The sequence below is a fragment of the Camellia sinensis genome, chromosome 10 (assembly GCF_055761805.1).
Source record: "Camellia sinensis isolate YWXY chromosome 10, ASM5576180v1, whole genome shotgun sequence".
Lineage (NCBI taxonomy): Eukaryota > Viridiplantae > Streptophyta > Magnoliopsida > Ericales > Theaceae > Camellia > Camellia sinensis.
In genome coordinates this window covers 55301535-55320874 of record NC_138970.1, presented here as the reverse complement: position 1 = coordinate 55320874, position 19340 = coordinate 55301535, and the positions used below count along the sequence as shown (strand labels likewise).

General features: G+C 34.3%; 1 protein-coding gene across 1 annotated transcript; it reads right to left on the bottom strand.

Moving 5' to 3' along the window:
* Window positions 1-9744: 9744 nt before the first annotated feature.
* LOC114290793 (aspartic proteinase PCS1-like) lies at window positions 9745-13848 on the bottom strand. The gene is made up of 2 exons (XM_028234768.2): window positions 12353-13848; window positions 9745-10277 (listed from the first exon to the last, which is right to left on the bottom strand). Exons 1-2 carry the CDS (start codon window positions 13823-13825, stop codon window positions 10251-10253), a joined length of 1500 nt encoding a protein of 499 aa, XP_028090569.2. The 5' UTR covers window positions 13826-13848; the 3' UTR covers window positions 9745-10250.
* Window positions 13849-19340: the final 5492 nt, after the last annotated feature.

Below are 19340 nucleotides of genomic sequence, written 5' to 3'. Positions count from 1 at the left end.
CCCGGGAAAAACCTCAAACACCTCGAGACGGACCAATGTGAGTTGTGAGAACTTACGAAACTAGCACGGGACTCCTAGTTTGAAAACTAAGTCCAAAAATGTATTTTTCCACACTTAAGCTTGAAAATAGGCCGTCGAGGGCCAAAATCATGCAACAGCCACGAGACGGCCCAGGAAATACCTCAAACACCTCGGGAAGGACCAATGTGAGTTATGGAAACTAACGGAACTAGCACGAGACTCCCGGTTTGAAAAGTAAGTCAAAAAATGCACTTTTTTACACTTAAGCTTGAAAATAGGCCTTCGGGGGCCAAAATCGTGCAACAGCCACGAGACGGCCCGGGAAACACCTCAAACACATCGGGATGGACCAATGTAAGTTGTGGAAACTTACGGAACTAGCACGGGACTCCCAGTTTGAAAACTAAGTCCAAAAATGCACTTTTTCACACTTAAGCTTGAAAATAGACATTCGAGGGCCAAAATCGTGCAACAGCCACGAGACGGCTCAGGAAACACCTCAAATACCTTGGGATGGACCAATTTGAGTTGTGAAAACTTACGGAACTAGCACGGGACTCCCGGCTTGAAAACTAAGTCCAAAAATGCACTTTTCCACACTTAAGCTTAAAAATAGGCTTTCGGGAGCCAAAATCGTGCAAAAGCCACGAGATGGCCCGGGAAAAACCTCAAACACCTCGAGACGGACCAATGTGAGTTGTGAGAACTTACGAAACTAGCACGGGACTCCCAGTTTGAAAACTAAGTCCAAAAATGCATTTTTCCACACTTAAGCTTGAAAATAGGCCGTCGAGGGCCAAAATCATGCAACAGCCACGAGACGGCCCAGGAAATACCTCAAACACCTCGGGAAGGACCAATGTGAGTTATGGAAACTAACGGAACTAGCACGAGACTCCCGGTTTGAAAAGTAAGTCAAAAAATGTACTTTTTTACACTTAAGCTTGAAAATAGGCCTTCGGGGGCCAAAATCGTGCAACAGCCACGAGACGGCCCGGGAAACACCTCAAACACATCGGGATGGACCAATGTAAGTTGTGGAAACTTACGGAACTAGCACGGGACTCCCAGTTTGAAAACTAAGTCCAAAAATGCACTTTTTCACACTTAAGCTTGAAAATAGACATTCGAGGGCCAAAATCGTGCAACAGCCACGAGACGGCTCGGGAAACACCTCAAATACCTTGGGATGGACCAATGTGAGTTGTGGAAACTTACGGAACTAGCACGGGACTCCCAGTTTGAAAACTAAGTCCAAAAATGCATGTTAAATTGTATATGTTATGGATAAGATAATAATTGTCTAACTGACATTTTTTTTTTTTTTTGTGTTTCATTTTTTTGCAGATTCGAGATTTGATATGGACGTGTTTGGTAATTTGGAGGGCCGATGGTAGCTCATTTTGTGTTTTTGTTCATATTACCTTACATGTATTTTGGTTGTGTTGTAAATTTTATATTTTTGTTAGTATTACAGGGCATGTTTGGTAATCCGCCCTTGATATTTTATTTTTGTTGATATTAGTAGACATGTTTTTTGTTGGATATTAGGAGATGTGTTTGGTAATCTACATATGGTTGATATTATATTTTTACGGATATTAGTAGACGTTTTTTGCGGATATTAGGAGACATGTTTATAATCCGTATGCAGTTCATATTGTATTTTTGTGGATAGTGCTAAAATTCGATTGTGATGATTATGAAAATGAACAGATTTTTGTATTGATTTGTAATAGATATTTTATTGAACAGGTTATTGAAATGCACAGGGAATTGTTACTGAAAAGAAAAAATTTCGAAAGAAAATAGTACCTCAATTTTCAAAATTTTTAATGTTTATTAGTGACGAAATAAAAAATGTCGCTATTAGTTTTCAAAAAACATGACGAATAATTTTGTCACTAATGATATAGTACGAAACAAATAATTTTGTCACATTTGCTGAATATTTCGTCGCTAAATTGAAATATTTTGTGACAAAATGTTTTTTGTCATTGAATAATTTTCTTTTTTTGCTTATTTTAGTGACGAGTTTTTTTGTCACCTTAATTCATATCATTGGTGAGGAAAACTTTCATCACTAAAATATATTTGGTGACAAAATATTTCGTCGCAAAAAACAATTAAAATAAAATATTATTTAGTTTTGGTGACGAAATTGGTGTCTTAGAGGACGAAAAATTCAACATTTGGAGACGAAACATTTCGTCGCCAAAAATGAAAAATAGGTGACGAAAGTTTTTCGTCACCAGGTACTTTTTGTGACGACGTATAAGCCATAAACGTGGTGACAAATTTTTTTCGTCACAGATCACTTTAGTGACGAAATTTTGATGTTTGGAGACAAAATCAATCTGTCACCAAAGGCCTTTTTTGTTGTAGCACCAGTGTCCACCCATCATTCTTTAGGATTTTCGACAAGATTTGCTTCGGAAACAACTGCAGAAAGATTGATGTCATCTACACTATTGGAAATATTGCCCACTTCGGTCATATGGACTTGAGCAAGCTTCTTGCTTGTTCTTCTCTTGCTTTTGCCTTTGCTACGACATTCTTTGGCCCGATGTCCCTCTTTGTCACAGATGTAACATTTGCCATTAAACTTGTACTTTTATTTTCCCCCACTTTAGAGCCTTGTGATGAACTTTCTCCGGAAGACTTTCGTTTCTTGGTTTTCAAAGCATGTTCCACCACATTTGCCTTAGACTCCATAGGATGCTTACCAACCCGCTTTTCAGAATTGCGGTTGTCCTCCTCAAACCTCAAATGCACAATTAATTCTTCCATAGACATTTCTTTGCGCTTGTGTTTGAGGTAGTTCTTGAATTCCTTCCAGCCTTGTGGTAATTTGTCAATTAAGGCTGCAACTTGGAAGGATTCACTGAGAGACATGCCTTCTGCGTAAATATCAGGTAGAATGAGTTGGAAATCTTGAACTTGGCTGATCACAATTTTTGAATCAACCATTACAAAATCCAGGAATTTGCCAACCGCAAATTTCTTTGAGCCGGCATCTTCCGTTTTGTATTTTTTCTCCAAAGACTCCCAAAGTTCTTTTGCTGTCTTAATAGGACTATAGACGTTGTATAATGTATTGTCAAGTCCGTTCAAGATGTAGTTCTGGCAAAGGAAATCGGCATGTTTCCAAGCATCAACCGCAGCAACCACTTGCCGGTCGGTTTCATCCTCTTTCAAAATAGGAGCATCCTCACGGAGAAAACGAGTCAGGTTCAAAGTTGTAAGATAGAACAACATTTTCTATTGCCATCTTTTAAAATCAGTTCTTGAGAATTTCTCTGGCTTTTCACCGTGATTTACCGGTACTGTCACAACAGGAGAGGGGGTTGGCGTCATTGCAGCCACCACAGTAGTACTTGTTTGAAAGTTTGTTTCAGTAGCCATTAATTCTAATTTATAAAACAAAATTATAATTAGAATTTATACTACACAGAAAATTAATCCTAATTCACAGAATTAAATTCTGTAAAAATAAAAGAAATAAGAATGTAACTTTTATTTTTCAATTAATTTGGAAATAAAATAAAATTTTATTTAACCAAATTAATTCCACACGAAAACTTAAATTTCTGTAACATTTCAATAATTAAAAAACTGAAACAGAATTTTAATTAATGAAAACTCAGAAAATAATTTCTCAAAACCAAAATTAATTTCTGAAAAAATTCCAAAAAAATATATGTTGAATTGTTAATGACACCAGTATATTACTACTAGTTGTCAAAGAAAATAGACAGTGTATTACTACTATCAGTCAAATAGTATATAATCGCTATTTATTTTTCCAACCAAAATATTATTTTGTAAATTCATAGAAAATAATTTTCTTTAAAAGAAGAAAGAGAAAAGGAAACAAACGAAAAATTCTGTAAACCGAATAATTCGAATCTGTCTTAAGATTGTTGGAACAGTCTTCTGTGTAAATAAAATAAATAGAAACTAAATCAAACAAAATAAAATAAAAACTTACATAATTTATTTTGTCGAACCAAATGAAAAAATAAAAGACCAAGTCGAGTGTGCGACACTCTATCCTTAAGACAGATTCGCCCCGCTTCGGTGCTTACGGTTGAGTGGCGTCTATCTCCCAGGATACAATGATCTTCACAAATTTGTAAAAGCACTTCAAACAAATTTGTCCGGCGAACTAGAACCTTGTATTCTATACTCTCTTTAAAAAACTCTAAAACTATAATGACGAATTAATGCACTAAATAAAATCTGGACAGCAAAAGCATAAGTTGCAGACAGATTTTTAGATGTTCAAAAGTGTTGGAAACAGATCTGATTTTATAAACCTAAACAAGTGCAAAATTTGAAGTGAACATATGGGTTTTTAAATTGAACAGGTGCTGTTTGAATTCAAACAGATTTGGAAAATGTTTCAACAGATTAACTGCTGGGCAGTTTGAAACCTGTCCAGTTTAACAGATCTGAAACTGTTAAAAATTGTTCGGCAGTTACTGTCGGAAATGCGGACATAAAGAGGCACAACTTTTGGACCAGAATTTGAATTTAATTCGGAAATTCCCTCTTCTTTGTTTTCTTTTTATTGGTTGATTAAGGCTTTTGATTTATTAACTTATTTGGATCATATCAATTCTCTATTTTTATGCACGTCTTTTCATAATAAGTAAATAAATAAATAAATAATTGAGTTGTCAAATGACAACAAAAATGATCATATCAACCAAATTTATGGGGTAGAGAAAGGGTGATTATTCAGTATTTCTAAAATATAAACATGTGATATTCTATAAGATTTTGATTAGTAGAGAAGGGTAGAGACTCACAATTTATATTTTAGATAGAGAATAACATTGGAGTTAAATAATAAGTAATTGGCTTTCGTGCATTCAAGATATATCCAGTGATTATTCTATCATATTTTTTGAGTGAATCCTGACCACTAGTTTCAATTTTCTAAGTAGTTTTTTAATTTATTTTTCTGAGTATAATTTTGGTCAGTCGCGAGGGCTTTCATTCTGTTGTAGGTTTGCTTGGGGATTGTATTAAAATCTAGATTAATAAAGCGACATATGTCTAACATATCCATTTTAACTGAATTAAATCACATACTAATTAAGATATCAAGCAAGACAATGAAGTCCTCTTTTTCAATACTTTCTTAAGAAGCATACATCTTCAATTAGTTTGAGCACCCTCTTTTTCTTTTTTTTTTTCTTTTTTCTTTTTGAAAGTTGAATAAAAAAAATTTGCCTCACGCAATTAAAGCATGAAATTGCATTATCCACACATGAAAACGTTTTTCTGTTCATTTGTATTTTCATTTTCTTTGATTTCGTACTTTTAAAAACAAAGTAATGAAAAGTTTGAAAATATCGGGGTGATGTTTGGTAATGTTTATAAATTTACTATTTTTCATTTACAAAATATCAAAGATATTTATATTTCTTCTTGATAAAAATGAATAGAAAAAATGTGGTACATATGTGTTTCGAAAACAAATCTCCGGGGTGGCCAGAGGTGGTTGTTGCAAGCGGTGATTTAAAGAGGTTGCTAGCAACGATGGGTAGTCGCTATAAGGGGTGGAAGAGAGAGGAACCAATGAAACTTGTAATTTTCAAAACAAATTAAAACAATTGTTTTTTATCACAAGAATTTAGTAATTTTGGAAATTGTTTATAATTTTATTTTGAAAACAAAAATAGTCATTAAACAAGTTTTTGTTTACTGCTTTAAAATTTTTGTAAACATTAATGTTATTAAATTGCATTGATTTTTCAAAAAATGGAAAATAAATTTTTGACATTTTTACAAAAAATTCCAAAGTTTTCAAAAATGTTTACACTAATGCTATGTTTGGATAAGGATTTAATTTCATTGGCTCTTTCTTTTTCTTTTTTTTCCTTTCAAAAAATGTTTATTTAAATTTATGATTCAAATGCAATTTAAATAAGAAACGAAAACACAATCAAATAGAAATGTAAATCAGTAGTCTTGGTGATCAAGCAAATCTAAGGGATTTAAATCAGTAGTAGTTTCGAGGTCATACACATATCATTGTCATTTTGGTCATACATTGTCATGTATTGTTATTTTCATGAATAATTGGACCATTTTATGTGTGCACTTCTCTCTGAAGCGAAGACTAGACCGACGTGTTTGCTTCTTAGTGGTTATGACAACAAACAAAGCTGGCCATACTAGATTACCTACCAAGAAAAAGGAATTAAAAAATTAAAAAAAATTGTGAGTTTGATTCGAAAGTAAGTTGAATTCAATTTGATAAGTTTGATGATGTTCATACAGTCTATACAGTCGTGAGGCTCACAAGGGAGAATGTAGTTGTACCAAACTACGATCCTTATACAGCTCGAATTCATTGCAGTTGTACCAAACTATGCTTCTTATACCTCTCTCTCTCTCTCTCTCATATTTGTAGCACACAAATTTAATATTGGAGTATGAGTATTTTTGTTATTTTAATTATATATATATATATAGTTGAGGAGAAACTATATGTCTATAATTTCATGTAAATTTTTTAATTATAATAAAACTTGCAATAACCGTTGACGTAAGGTGAATCATGTAAATATTTTGTTTTGCTGATTTTGATTAAAATTTTTGAATTCCTAAATTTAAAATAGACAAATATGTCAAAGATGCCGGACAGAGAAAGAATGACATAGCTTGAATGGTTTTAGAATAAGGTTCCTTATCTCTGTTTTTGAATTATTTTAAGACGATTGGTACACAAATATAATTGTTGTATAGGAAATGAGAATGCGAGAAGATCAAAAAGTGGGTGGAAAAATAATTATAAAATGATGAATGTACAAGTGATTTATGCATTCAATTGTGTAAATAATTCTTGTACCTTCATTAGTTGGGGGGGAAAAAAATCACTCTCTACTTTTTAGAAATCCTCCCAATGAGAATGGTATTTTTTTTTAAATTAATAACATGTAAAATGATTTTTTTTAGGTTTTTTTTTATACACAATACTCGGGCCTCGTTTAGGAACCAACTTTTTTAATAACTTTTTTTCTTTTTGATTAAAATATGATGTAAAAAAATTAGTATGTTTGAGATATTTTTTGACTTTTTACGAAAAGATGTGTAAAAAGTAGAGAGAAAAAGGAATCTTTAACTTTTTGGTATGAGTTGTTGCCTTTTTAATTTTTTTAGTGACTTTTTGACTAAAAAAAGTCATTTGCCAAATGAGGCCTCAATCAGAATAATTTGATACTAACAATTTTGAAATAATAGATCATTTTTTAAGATTTTTGTTTTCAAATGATACAATCAAAATCAGTTACATTATTCCTTATAAATTTTCTTTTCAATATAAGTATTATATATATATATATAATTCCTGCCATGCACATAGAGACTCGAAATTTTATGAGAAATTTAGTCAAAATTTTTTTATTGGGTCTTTAGTTGGTGAAAATGATAGCCTAATATATTTTGCTTCATAAATCCTTAAGGAAAAAACTCATAATTAAGTAAAGACAAAGTAAAATATATATATTTTTTTCCTTGGACAATATTGCCAGAGTTACATGTTACTGTGAACCAAAGTAACATGTTACTGTCAAACAGAGTAGCATGTTACTTTGAGACATAGTAAAATGTTACTATCAAACAGAATAACTGTAAAACAGAGTAACATGTTACTGTTAAATAGAGTAGCATGTTACTGTTGCTGTATATATCAATTTCGACGTTAATAATTAAAAAAAAAATTCATAGTCAATATAAATCTTATTTGATAGATTTTGATAAGGGGATTCTAAAAATATTAATTTTATTAAAAATTGATATTTACATCAAAGTTACATTATTTTAAAATTTAATATTTTGATAATAGTAATATGTGTTAGACTTTTCAATGAAATTTTTTTGTTCTTGTCCTTAATACATTAAAGTTTTATTATGAGGATACTTTGACCAAATTCCCGAAATATTATTTTAAGTTTTAAAATAACAAAGGCATTTAAAGATTTATTTAAATAAAATTGGGGTGGGGCCGGTTATTGGGTTTGTTCATTTTTTTGCACAATTTTTATCTCTCTCTCTCTCTCTCTCTCTCTCTCTCTATATATATATATATATATATATATATAATTTTTTATTAAAAATATTTGAGTTTGTGAAAAAAAATAATTAATAGGTAAAAAGTCCATTCCTATGAAATCATGTCATTTAATCTATGATTTAATCTTTTTTGGTGATAAGAACACGCATTGAAAAGTCTTCAGCGGCCGCTAGTAGTAGTGAAGTAGACAAATAGATGGATAGATTGGTGATACATGTATAAATAGTAATACATTTGAACAGATAGTTGTATACATAAGTGACACGTGTACAAATAATAAGATATTTGAATAAATAGTTACACGGTTAGGTAATACGTGTACCGCTAGTGAAATACTTGAACAGATAAGTGGCATTTAAACAGATAAATAGATATATAAATTTTCAACAAATAATTATTTTTTTGAACAAATAAAATTCTTTTAATTCAAAAAGATTTAACTTGTAAGAGTTTCAGAAATAAATGAGTGGACCAAAACAAAGCTTAGCTGGTCATAGGAACTGTGGACCCGCCCAAACTATCATTAAAAGTCAGTGCACTGTCCAATATATGAGGAAAGAGTCAAGCCCAAGGGAGAAGGTCTGTGGGCTGACCGATAAGCTTCTCAATGGGTTTTTCAAAACCTGGCCGAGACTCGGCCCATAGCCTATAATGGATATGATTTTTTCTTTTTTTTTTATTATTATACTATATATAATTTTATTTCTTACATTTTTTTCACTTTTAAGGGTTGTTTGGGATATTTTAAATGAGTGCACTTTTTGAATTTTTATGAAATATGGATTGGGTTTGAAATGATATGTTAGAGAGGTAATGTGACTTAAATAAGATGATGTGACTTAAATAGGATAGTGATTTTTTGACTTTTTGATTTTTTTTAAACATGCCAAACCAAGCCTTAGATATAAGTGAGTCAATTCAATGTGCATTTATTAGCCTAGAAATGAGAAAACAGCATAAAATATGTGATTATTTATAGCATTGCTATTTCTTTTTAATACTTTTTTTTGTATGTATGTATATTTAGTAAAATCAAAAGAAATTGAGAAGTTAAATGAATAGAATTCAATTATGAAACTAGTAACTATATTTTTACTGGATTAAAGATGCATACAATTTAATAACATAGTCATAATACATGTATTTTTCTAATTCAATAAATAAAGTTCCCTTTTTTTTTGGATAAATTACACCAACTTTCTATGAGATTTGAAAAAATACAACAATTTTCATAATTTTGATATAATTACACCGAATTCTGTTTTGGTAAGATTTGATGAGACCAAAACTAATGCAGATGGTGCAAAGACAAATTTTTAAAAAAAAATTAAAAATATACATTTCAATATAAATGAGATGAGAACATTATTTTTTCATCCATATAAATAATGAATTTATGATGAAATCAGTTAAGTGTTATGTGAATTAAAAGTTTAAAAGAGCCCAATATAATATTTTAAACTTATAAGACTTGTTATATATATATATATATATATATATATATTTAAATATTATGAAAGATCAACATAATTTGAAACTCTAATTGTTGTGATTCATTCCAAAATTTGTATTATGATATTTATTTTTCTAATGAATTAAAGCCCTGAAGGACCAAAGTTTTAATGCCTCAGATCATAGCCTTTGGGGGGGACCAAGTGGCACTATTCTTCTATCAATCATAAATATAACCGTAATGATACATTTCACTAAAAGTGGTGTTCTAAAGCACCATTAATAAGTTGGCAAACACTTTAAATAAAAAAAAATAAAAAAAACAAGTAGGCCCCATCCACTGCCACATCACTAGTGGTATTTTTAGAGCATCACTTTTGGTGGTCTCAAGCATTATTGTAAATATAAATACTCACCAATAGGACTCGTATTGTATTACCTTTCACCAATCATAATAATAAAATGCATCATATTGTGGGGGCCGAATTTAACGAAAGCCCAAAGTAGGCAGACGGGGACCAAACGTGTCCAATCTAACTGGGCCCAATTCGAGATCGGTCTACTGGGCAGATCTGTTGAGCTGAGTTTGAGCCGAATAAACAGCGCTAGAGAGCATCTGCCGAGTTACGAGTCTCTCCTTTGGGAGACCAAGCCGAGTGAAACCCATTGAATGGAAGCCGTCTCTTTCTTATAGAACGCAATAGGAAAGTGGGTCCTGACAGAAGAGATGACAAGAGGATGCATTGCTTGGGATAGAAACCCAAAGGAAAAACTCCATGAAAGAGAAAAAGGAGACTCCATAGACTTTCTAAGAAAAGTATCAAAAGTTTTTCTCCAAGAAAACTGATTAATATGTCGGAATGCTAATTTTAACACCACCCATCGGAGTTATACTTTTATTTCAGGTGACGTGTAAAGACTCTGTCAAAAATTTGTCTGGATAAAGGAGTACTTCAAAATCATGTCCCACACATATAAATATATACTATCCACATAGCATGCGACTAGAGAGTAACTTGCATCACCAAACCCCATGAATGAAACACAAATACTTGCACACTCACCAATCTAACCAAAACTAAAACTGGGTATGAAGATATGAGACTATGGTCAGAGATCAATAAATAAAAAATAAAAATAAAAATTGTCTTTTTTTTAAAAAAAGCATAAGAATTAATTTAAAATAGAGAATTATTTTCAATATATGAACACATGCTTATTTGGTATATTTTTTTTTTGCAAACTAAAAATTAATAATCAGAAAATAAAAGTCAGAAACACATTGCTTACAATTTTTAAATAATCATTTTTTATAATTTACTTAAATTATTTTTATCTAATAAGTTATAAATAGAAATAGTACTAAATAATTTAACACAATCCCAAAAAATAATATATATAAAAAATTTATTTTAATTCTTAACTTTAACATTTTTTTCTCAAAAAATGTACGTACATACATACATATATATCTGTACCAAAATGTTGGCCTAAAATGATAAATGTTGTCACTATAATCTAATGCATGAACACAAATATCGCCTACATAAATATTTATTTTGAGAAGTTAAAAATTAACTTTTTTATTTTTTTTAATTTTTTTTTTTTGAAAAAAATATATAAAGAATAAAAAATTAATATGATCTAAAAATATTTTAAAAATTAAAAAAAAATATTTTTCACCAACTTTTTAAAATAGGTCAAAGTCGAACAATCTTGCAAAAAAATAAATAAATAAAAAGAGTTGAACAATCGTCACTCCCCACTCTCTCATTATTGCCGTCCGATTAAAGGATCACCAATGTGGGTGGACCATTGATAGTAAGACGGTGCTCCTCCCCTCGAGACCACCATAACATGGTGGACCCCATGTACCATACTGCAGTTTAATCACCCCATCACGAGCCTACCAACCCATAAAAATATGGGAAATTACTTTAAAAAAATAAAAAAAAATTACATGAGAAATGCAAGTGTTTTTGTAGTGTCAACGAAAGACTCTGGCGTTTTTTTTGGAAAATGAGTGAGAGCACTAATTAGTGTTATCATTAATGATGTGGCAGTGGGTTCCACCAGGAATGATTTGATGTTTTGACTTTGGTGTTATATTTTTTATTTTATTTTATTGAGTGCCATGTTATTAGTGGTCTTTTTAGAGCTTCAAAATTAGTGGTCTCTATCATTGTTGTTTTTTTTTTTTTCTTCTCCACCCGCATATAATTCCTCTTAAAAATATAAAATTATTTTGAGAAACTAATTAAAAATTGATTTTTTAATTTTTTTAAAGAAAATAAAAAAATATTATCACTCAAAATAAATTAAAAATTAAAAGATATTTTTTAATTATTTTTCTAAAAACTACGTGATATTTTGAAAAGTCAGTAAAAATTTAACTTTTTAACTTTTTTAGTTTATTTTGTCTTTTAGTGAATAAAAAATATAAAAAGTGATATGATTCAAAATGAATAAAAAGTCAAAAATTGACTTTTTATCTCCTTACCAAAGCACCCCTACATAATCACATGCCCCATGTGGGACCACTTTCTCGTGATGCAATTATGAAATCTTTTAAGAAGTTGGTAAAAAATTAATTTTTAATTTTTTATTTATTTTAGGTCACAACATTTCTTACATAACTTACTCATAAAAAGACAAAATAAATTAAAAAAATCAAAAAATTAATTTTTTTACTAACTTTTCAAAACACTCAAGCATATAAAGCGTGGAGGATCATGAGTCGTGACGCTAGTGATACACACCAAATCTTTGACCAGCCAAGTCGCAACGTACCTGAGCTAACCCAATCCTAGACTTCTCAAGATCAAATTCCATCCACACGTTTTGTTGATGATAATGGCCAATCACATACGCTTCAATCCCCAATAGATCAGAGTTCCCAAATGTGAAGCAATACACTGAATCATTCCCTCTGATTTCACCCGAAACCCGATATAACAACCGGTCACCCGAAACCGTCATTTCAGCGCCCCGAAACACCAAACTTACCGTTGGTAACTGTGGTAAGGTGGTTTGGCCCAGTGGGACCCGGTAGCATAGGTCCATGGATCCTTGGAAGACAAAATTCGGATCCTCCAAGACCCGCAAAATTCCGGTTGTTTGGTTTAAGAACTCATTCCTTAAAACAGTGTAAGCCGGGCCAAGAAGGAAGGTGAACTGGGTACCGGAGTCAACCATGGTTTGACCGGCCCCGGTGTGATCCGGTTCAAATATTGATTTTGGCAATGGAAGTAATTTCTCCGAAACCTTAATCCCGTCGAGCTGAACCGTGTAAGCCACACGATCAAAATATGGCAATGGAGTTGAAATTTGAATCAACGGTGTGTAATTCAACGGTGCAAGCCATGTAAAATTTGAATCACCAAGCAATAAAAGACCCGACAAATTGTAACTCGAAATGCAATATGAGAATTTAGGACAACCCATTTGCGAAACAAAAGAAAGTAACCCACGGTTCATGCCCATTAACCCGGTAGTCTTGGCGTCTTCGTCGGAGTCACTGCTGAAACCCGAATCCATACACCCGAATATCGTACCCGGAACTTCGGACCCCCCGATATTAAATGTATCGGATGCGAGATTCCCTTCTGATGATGACGCGTCAGCATATGATAGGACCGCGTGGCAGAGGTTGTTGGAGTCGCAGGAAGCGGGTAGGGACAAGTCTCGGGTTCGGGTGGTGCAAATGGGCGAGGAACAGTTGATGGGTAAGTAGGAAGAGGAGTTATTCGGGACAAATACGGGTTGGGAAATTTGGGTTTTGTTGCAGTGAAGCCATGAGAGTTCGCTGCCTGTGTCGAGGACCATGGTAACGTTCTGTGGGGGAGTGCCGACTGAGAGAGAGACTGTGAGGGTGACGTTGTGGTGGAAAGGAAGCTTGTTTGGAAGCCGAGAAAATGACCCAAATGGGATTGCTTGGGTTTTGAGGGGCAAAACCAGCATTTGGGAAGAGGTGGAAAATGAGCAAAGATGGGTTTGAATCAGCAAGAACTCAAGGAGAAGATAGAGAGGTCTGAGAAAGTGGGCTTTCATGGCTTCTGATGAGCTTTGAATGGAACAGTGTGGAAGAGAAAGAGAAGATCTGTGAAATGGAGGAGAGAGAAAGTGAGAGAGGTGAGAGAAAATGCAGGTGGATGTGTTGTGTGGGTTTTGGGGACAAAGCTGTGTGTGAATGAGAGAGATAGAGAGAGAGAGAGAGAGGAATGTGAGATTGTTTTGAACCAGAGAAGCCCAAAGTGACTGCATCAAAAGATCTTTGCAAGATGTGGATGTGAGATTATCTTTTTGAGGAGAACCGATTGTCCATTTACTCATTAACTACCTTATTTAAGCTTAATTGATTTCTAGGAAGCAGCTTGTAAACTTATTTGCTAGTCCACGTGGAGCCGCTTTTTGTGTTGGTTTTAAAATTAATTGAAGTGTGCAAAAACTAGTACTTGCTGATAACAAAAATAAAATAATAAAATAAAAAGAAATTTTATGTCAATTTAAGATTTCGTTTATCAATTATATATTTTAGTTAAAAAGTCAAAAAATTATTACAAATTGTCACTTCATTCTTTTTATTTTTTACATCATTTCGTAAAAATAAAAAATTTATTAAAATAATATGTTCTCAAACAATGTCTATAAAAAATTAGGCATCTTTTACCCTAACCTATTTTTGGATAAATTATATCAATAGTTATTTTATTTTGTTTTAATTTAATTTCTATAGTTTGAATTGTATCAATTTTGTTCCATAATTTTTTTTTACATTGTTTTAATTTAATTTAATTGATATCATAGTTAAGAATTGGATAGAAATCAAGAATAAAATGACTCATGCATAAGAGACTGAATATTTTCAAATTAAATGTTAATTTCTCAGTCACTTTAAATCCAAAAAGTTTATTACTCAAGAGGTCATAATTCGAATCCGATCAAAGTTGGCCCGAACACTACGTTATCATAAATAAATAAATTTTAATTAGATATTATCAATTGAATTTTACATAGTGTAAATTATAAAAACTACAAATCTAATTTACCCTATATTTATTTAGAAAGATTATGGTACATGCATTAAAAGATGGGGTACCACTACAAGAAAAGTGGGTTAAAAATACGGAACTATTTGCGACGGCACACTTGCCTTTTTGAGACGGCGGAAAATACTGTCTCAAAAAAGGAGAGTATTTTCCGCCATCACAAGTACTCTGTTTTTTTGAGACGGCAAATTGTGCCGTCGCAAATACTCTGCTTTTTTGAGACGGTATTTTTTGCCATCGCAAATACTCTGCTTTTTTGAGACGGTAAATTATGCCGTCGCAAATACTCTCCTTTTTTGAGACGGTATTTTCTGCCATCGCAAATACTCTGCTTTTTTGAGACGGTAAATTGTGCCGTCGCAAAATACTCTCCTTTTTCGCGACGGCATTTTATGCCGTCGCAAAAAGTGACTTTCGCGTTTTTTTTTTTTAGCGAATATTTTTAAAATTTTAAATAATTTTTTAGATGCACCTTATTTAGATGTATCCAAAAAATAAAAAATTTATGAAAAAATATTTTTAAAAATTAATAAATACATAAAAATAAAAATATATATATTGAATTATTGTATTTTTTTGTATTTTTGGTATTTAGTGAATTTTTAAAAGATTTTTTTTACAATTTTTTTTTTTACTTTTTAGGCGTATTTATGTTAGGTGTGTCTAAAAATTAAAAAAATTACTTAAAATATTAAAAACATTTAGTAAAAACAAAATAACACGGAAAATACGAAAGTATAATTTTCTCAAAAGAGCTTTTGGGAAACTCTAACCTAACATAGTGTAGACACCCCATTTTTGACCGTCCTCAAGGCTTAGACGTCACCATTGGAACACTTGGTGATTACCCTTGTTTGTGTTCGTCCTGAGTTCCCGGAGGTCTCGGCTTGCGCGCCTTGCCTCAGGATCTCTCGGCTTGACTGTTTAGTGTCTGGTTTTGTACCAAACACTTGTGTTTTTCCTTGGAGGGGCAGGGAATGCCTTGTGAGGCATCCCCACACATCATCGGCCATGGCCAGAAGCCACCGACTGGTGTTTTGTTTCCATCAGCAATGTGTATTGCCGGTCCGCATTCTTTGTTGCCGGTCGGCAGTCATTTTTGCCAAAATGGCAATTTTGAGCAGCCGACTACTGTTCATCTGCTTTTGCAGATATTTTAATACAGCTGTATGGCATTTTGTTCCCCTCCAAACACGTGTATGGAGGGATGGCCTTCTTGTTAGCTTACCTTGTAAGCTTTACAAGATTGGCTCCTCTATAAGAGAAGTCCTCCCCTCTTGGCTTGGGGTTAGACATTTTAGAGAGAAAAATTGTGTGAGAGCTCTAGTTTTAGGTTTAGGGTTCCATACATATTCTATCTCTATACCTCTCTCTCATTTGGCCTTTGTGTGTGTATAAGTGTGTTTGTATCTTACTATTACACACAAACACATAGTGTTACACCTTTTCTTGGTTCTTGAAGGGCCAGAGGTTTATTCTTGAAGCTTAAGGAAGGGGTTGGTCCATCATTTGTGAAGAGGGTCTTCAAGGGTAAGAAACTAGTCCATTTTTACCCCATTTTTGCATTCTATTTTTGCCTATTTTAGAGCTATTTTTGAGCTTAGTGTATAATATAAAAAAGTTCTGTTTTTAGGCCCTCTAAATAGTTTGTTTAGAGTGTTTTGTGGTTTGAGGTTGTTTGACGCCTCCTAAGCCTTGTAAGGCTCCATTTTGTGCTATTTTGTGTAAGCTCCGAGACCTTGGTGTTTGGGCCTCCTCACCACTGAAATCTTGAGGGATTTCAGAAGTGAGGATGGTGCCTTGAGATCTCAAGAAGGAAAGAGCCACCCCCTCTCCTTGTTGTCCTTGAAAAGGACCATTTTTGGCCTCTTGAGGGAGCACCTAGCTAAGCTTCATGTTGACCATGCCTTAATTGATTTTTGTGCTTATTATGTCATAATATGCCTCTGTTTTTTGTTGGTTTTGGTACACCATGCATGCTTAGCATACCTACCTTGTAATGCCATGTTTAGGCCTTAACATGCCTTAGGTTGTAAGCCATTGTTCTAGCATGTTTTAGACCTAGCTTTGTGAAGCTTTTGTGCTTATTTTGCCATGTTTGAGGTCTGTCCTAGGTTGTTTGGGTCGACCTTGGCATGCTTAGTATAGCCCCTTTGCATTTTTGGTTTGTTGGCCTTAAGTGTGTGAATGTATAGCATGCATCCTTGCCTTAATTTAGTGGGTTGGGACCATTTGCCATGTTATTTCAGTCCCTTTAACATGCTTGTATGCTTGCCTTGGATGCCTCTTTGAAGCTTTGAAAGCTTGTCTTGCATGCTCCATGTTTTAGTCATTGTGCATGCTTTTGAGTTTGAGCCACTTAGATGCCATCTAGGTGTCCCTTGGGTGTTGTTTAGGCCTGCCTTAGACCTATTTTAAGTCCTCTTAGCCTTGTGAGGCTTGGTTGATTTAGACTTGGTTTAAGCCTCTTGGCTTGTCTTGGGTTTTTGGCTTTGTTTGCATGCCTTGTTTATCTTGTTTAATGGGCTTAGCACCTTTTGTAATATGATTTTCAATGCTTACCTTGCATGCCATTAGTCCATGTTATGCCTCTTTCAAGTGTGCTTGAGAGTCGCCCTTTTGTGCTCGAGTGTTAGCCTTTTGACATGTGCATGTGTGTATGTGAGTTTAGTCTTCATTTCATAGCACTTATGGCCACTGTTTTGGGCCTAATTAGAGCTACCCAAATCATGTTTAAGTCCATCCTTTGCTTACTTGCATGCTTACCTGGCATGTTGTTTGTATGCTTGCATGTACATCTTGCATTCCCATGTTGCACCCTTAGCTTGCATGCCTAGGTTGCATTGCATCTAGCATGCATGCCTTGTTCCTTGATCTAGTGATAGGAATTGGGCTTTGGATTGTTGGTTTGCATTGCATTTAACATTAAAATGTGCACACTTGGTCCTTCGGGCCATCACACATGGAAATGCGCGATTGATGGTCCGAGAACCAAGGAGCGTATCCCTTTGAGTCATTAACATGATAAGGGACATGGTTGGTGCATAAATGGTTTGAATTGCATTGCCATGCAAAGTCCTGTCCTCTGCTGCTGTCAAACAGGTTCTGCAGGCACTTTCTGCCGATCGACTGCATGGAGTGCCGACCGGCAACCCATTGATGACCGATGGATGCATTCACAACCGGTGATCACATACCACTGCCGGTGGCCATTCTACTCAGCCGGTGGTGTCTCCCAATGTCCAGGGAAGCAATCCTAAGACTTTGGCTGCCTTCAGAGGAGTATAGTAGGGAAAACAGAGGCAGCTTGCGCATGGCAGGGCACTTCCGAGCAGGACCGAGCACGCGCGCATCAAACCCTCTTCCCGAGGCGGTTTATCTGCTTTTCATAGATTGGTTAATTTGCTTAATTAATTAGGTGATTTGTAATAATTAATTAGCTTGTAGGTTAATTATCTGTAATATTTATTCGGTCCCTCCGAGCGAGAGCGAATCTGTAATAAGTGTGGGTGAGTGTGTGCATGTCTTCCAATCCCCACTTCTTTCTTCCCTTTTATTTACTTGCTTATGATGGTAGACTAGGGTATATTTAAATTAGCATACCTTATGCTATGCATGCGTGCATCCATACATTTGTCTCGCACGCACCGGGCTCGGTACATCATGCTAACTGCATTTGTACTTCAATTCCAAATTGAATACGTGTATCAATTGATTGCATTTCACATGCAATGCTTAGGTTAGCCGAGCCCACTCTAATTGCATCCTGTATGTGTTGCATTAGTCAATTTGACATGACCTAGGACCATGAATGTTGGCTAACTAGTTTATTATTTTGGCACGGAGTACGATGTAAGTATTTTATGTTTTAGCATATCTCATGCGTGTGAATGCTATCATGACAGCATGATTACCATGTGGCTAGATGCTTATGTGATAAACTGTTTGAATGCCTGTGGGTGAAGGTTGGATTGTCTGAGTTGGAAACACTCGTTGAAATCCGTGTTTTAGCCTACTTACGGGTAGCAAATTCCAAAACATTTTTCCAAAACAAACGGATATGCAAAGCTTATTTCCAAATTAGGCAATCTAGTCTATACTTGTTTGCTGTGCGCATAACATAGTAATTCTAGGCTAATAAATGGAATAAGAACACATAACGTTTTCAAAAACGGTTTCACGGTTAGTAGAGGCCGATCTTCGGATCAGGCGAAAGGGGGTGCTCATAGCTGACCTTCCCTGATCGTACCCAAGTTCTCGAGCCGAGGCAACTTTGGTGATGACGGACACGTGGCCTTTGGCACCGAGTCGGGGTTTCCTAAATTCCCCCATTTTAAAATATTTAGGTGGCGACTCTGTATCTGGCAAAGCAGTCCATGTTTGGCACTTCTTTTCAAAAAAATCTGTTTCTCAAAACGATTTGTCGGATTTGGACTCTTTGGTTCAGATTAAGAACCGCGATACAAATCGAGTCCGAACTGTAGTGAGGCCCACGCGGGCGCGTCTACAGTTTATGGCGACTCTGCTGGGGATTTAGAGAGCTTGACTCGAACTCGTGATATCCTATTTTGATTCCATTTATGTGTCTCTTTGCATTGCATGTGCATTGGTGCGCCTAGGAACACAGTGTTTGCCATCTGCCATTCCTGAACGATTTGCCGGAGGCTTGTCTTGTCAAGGCATGACCATAAGGCTGACCGGTTATGGGCTCTGACAGTATGGGAACACAA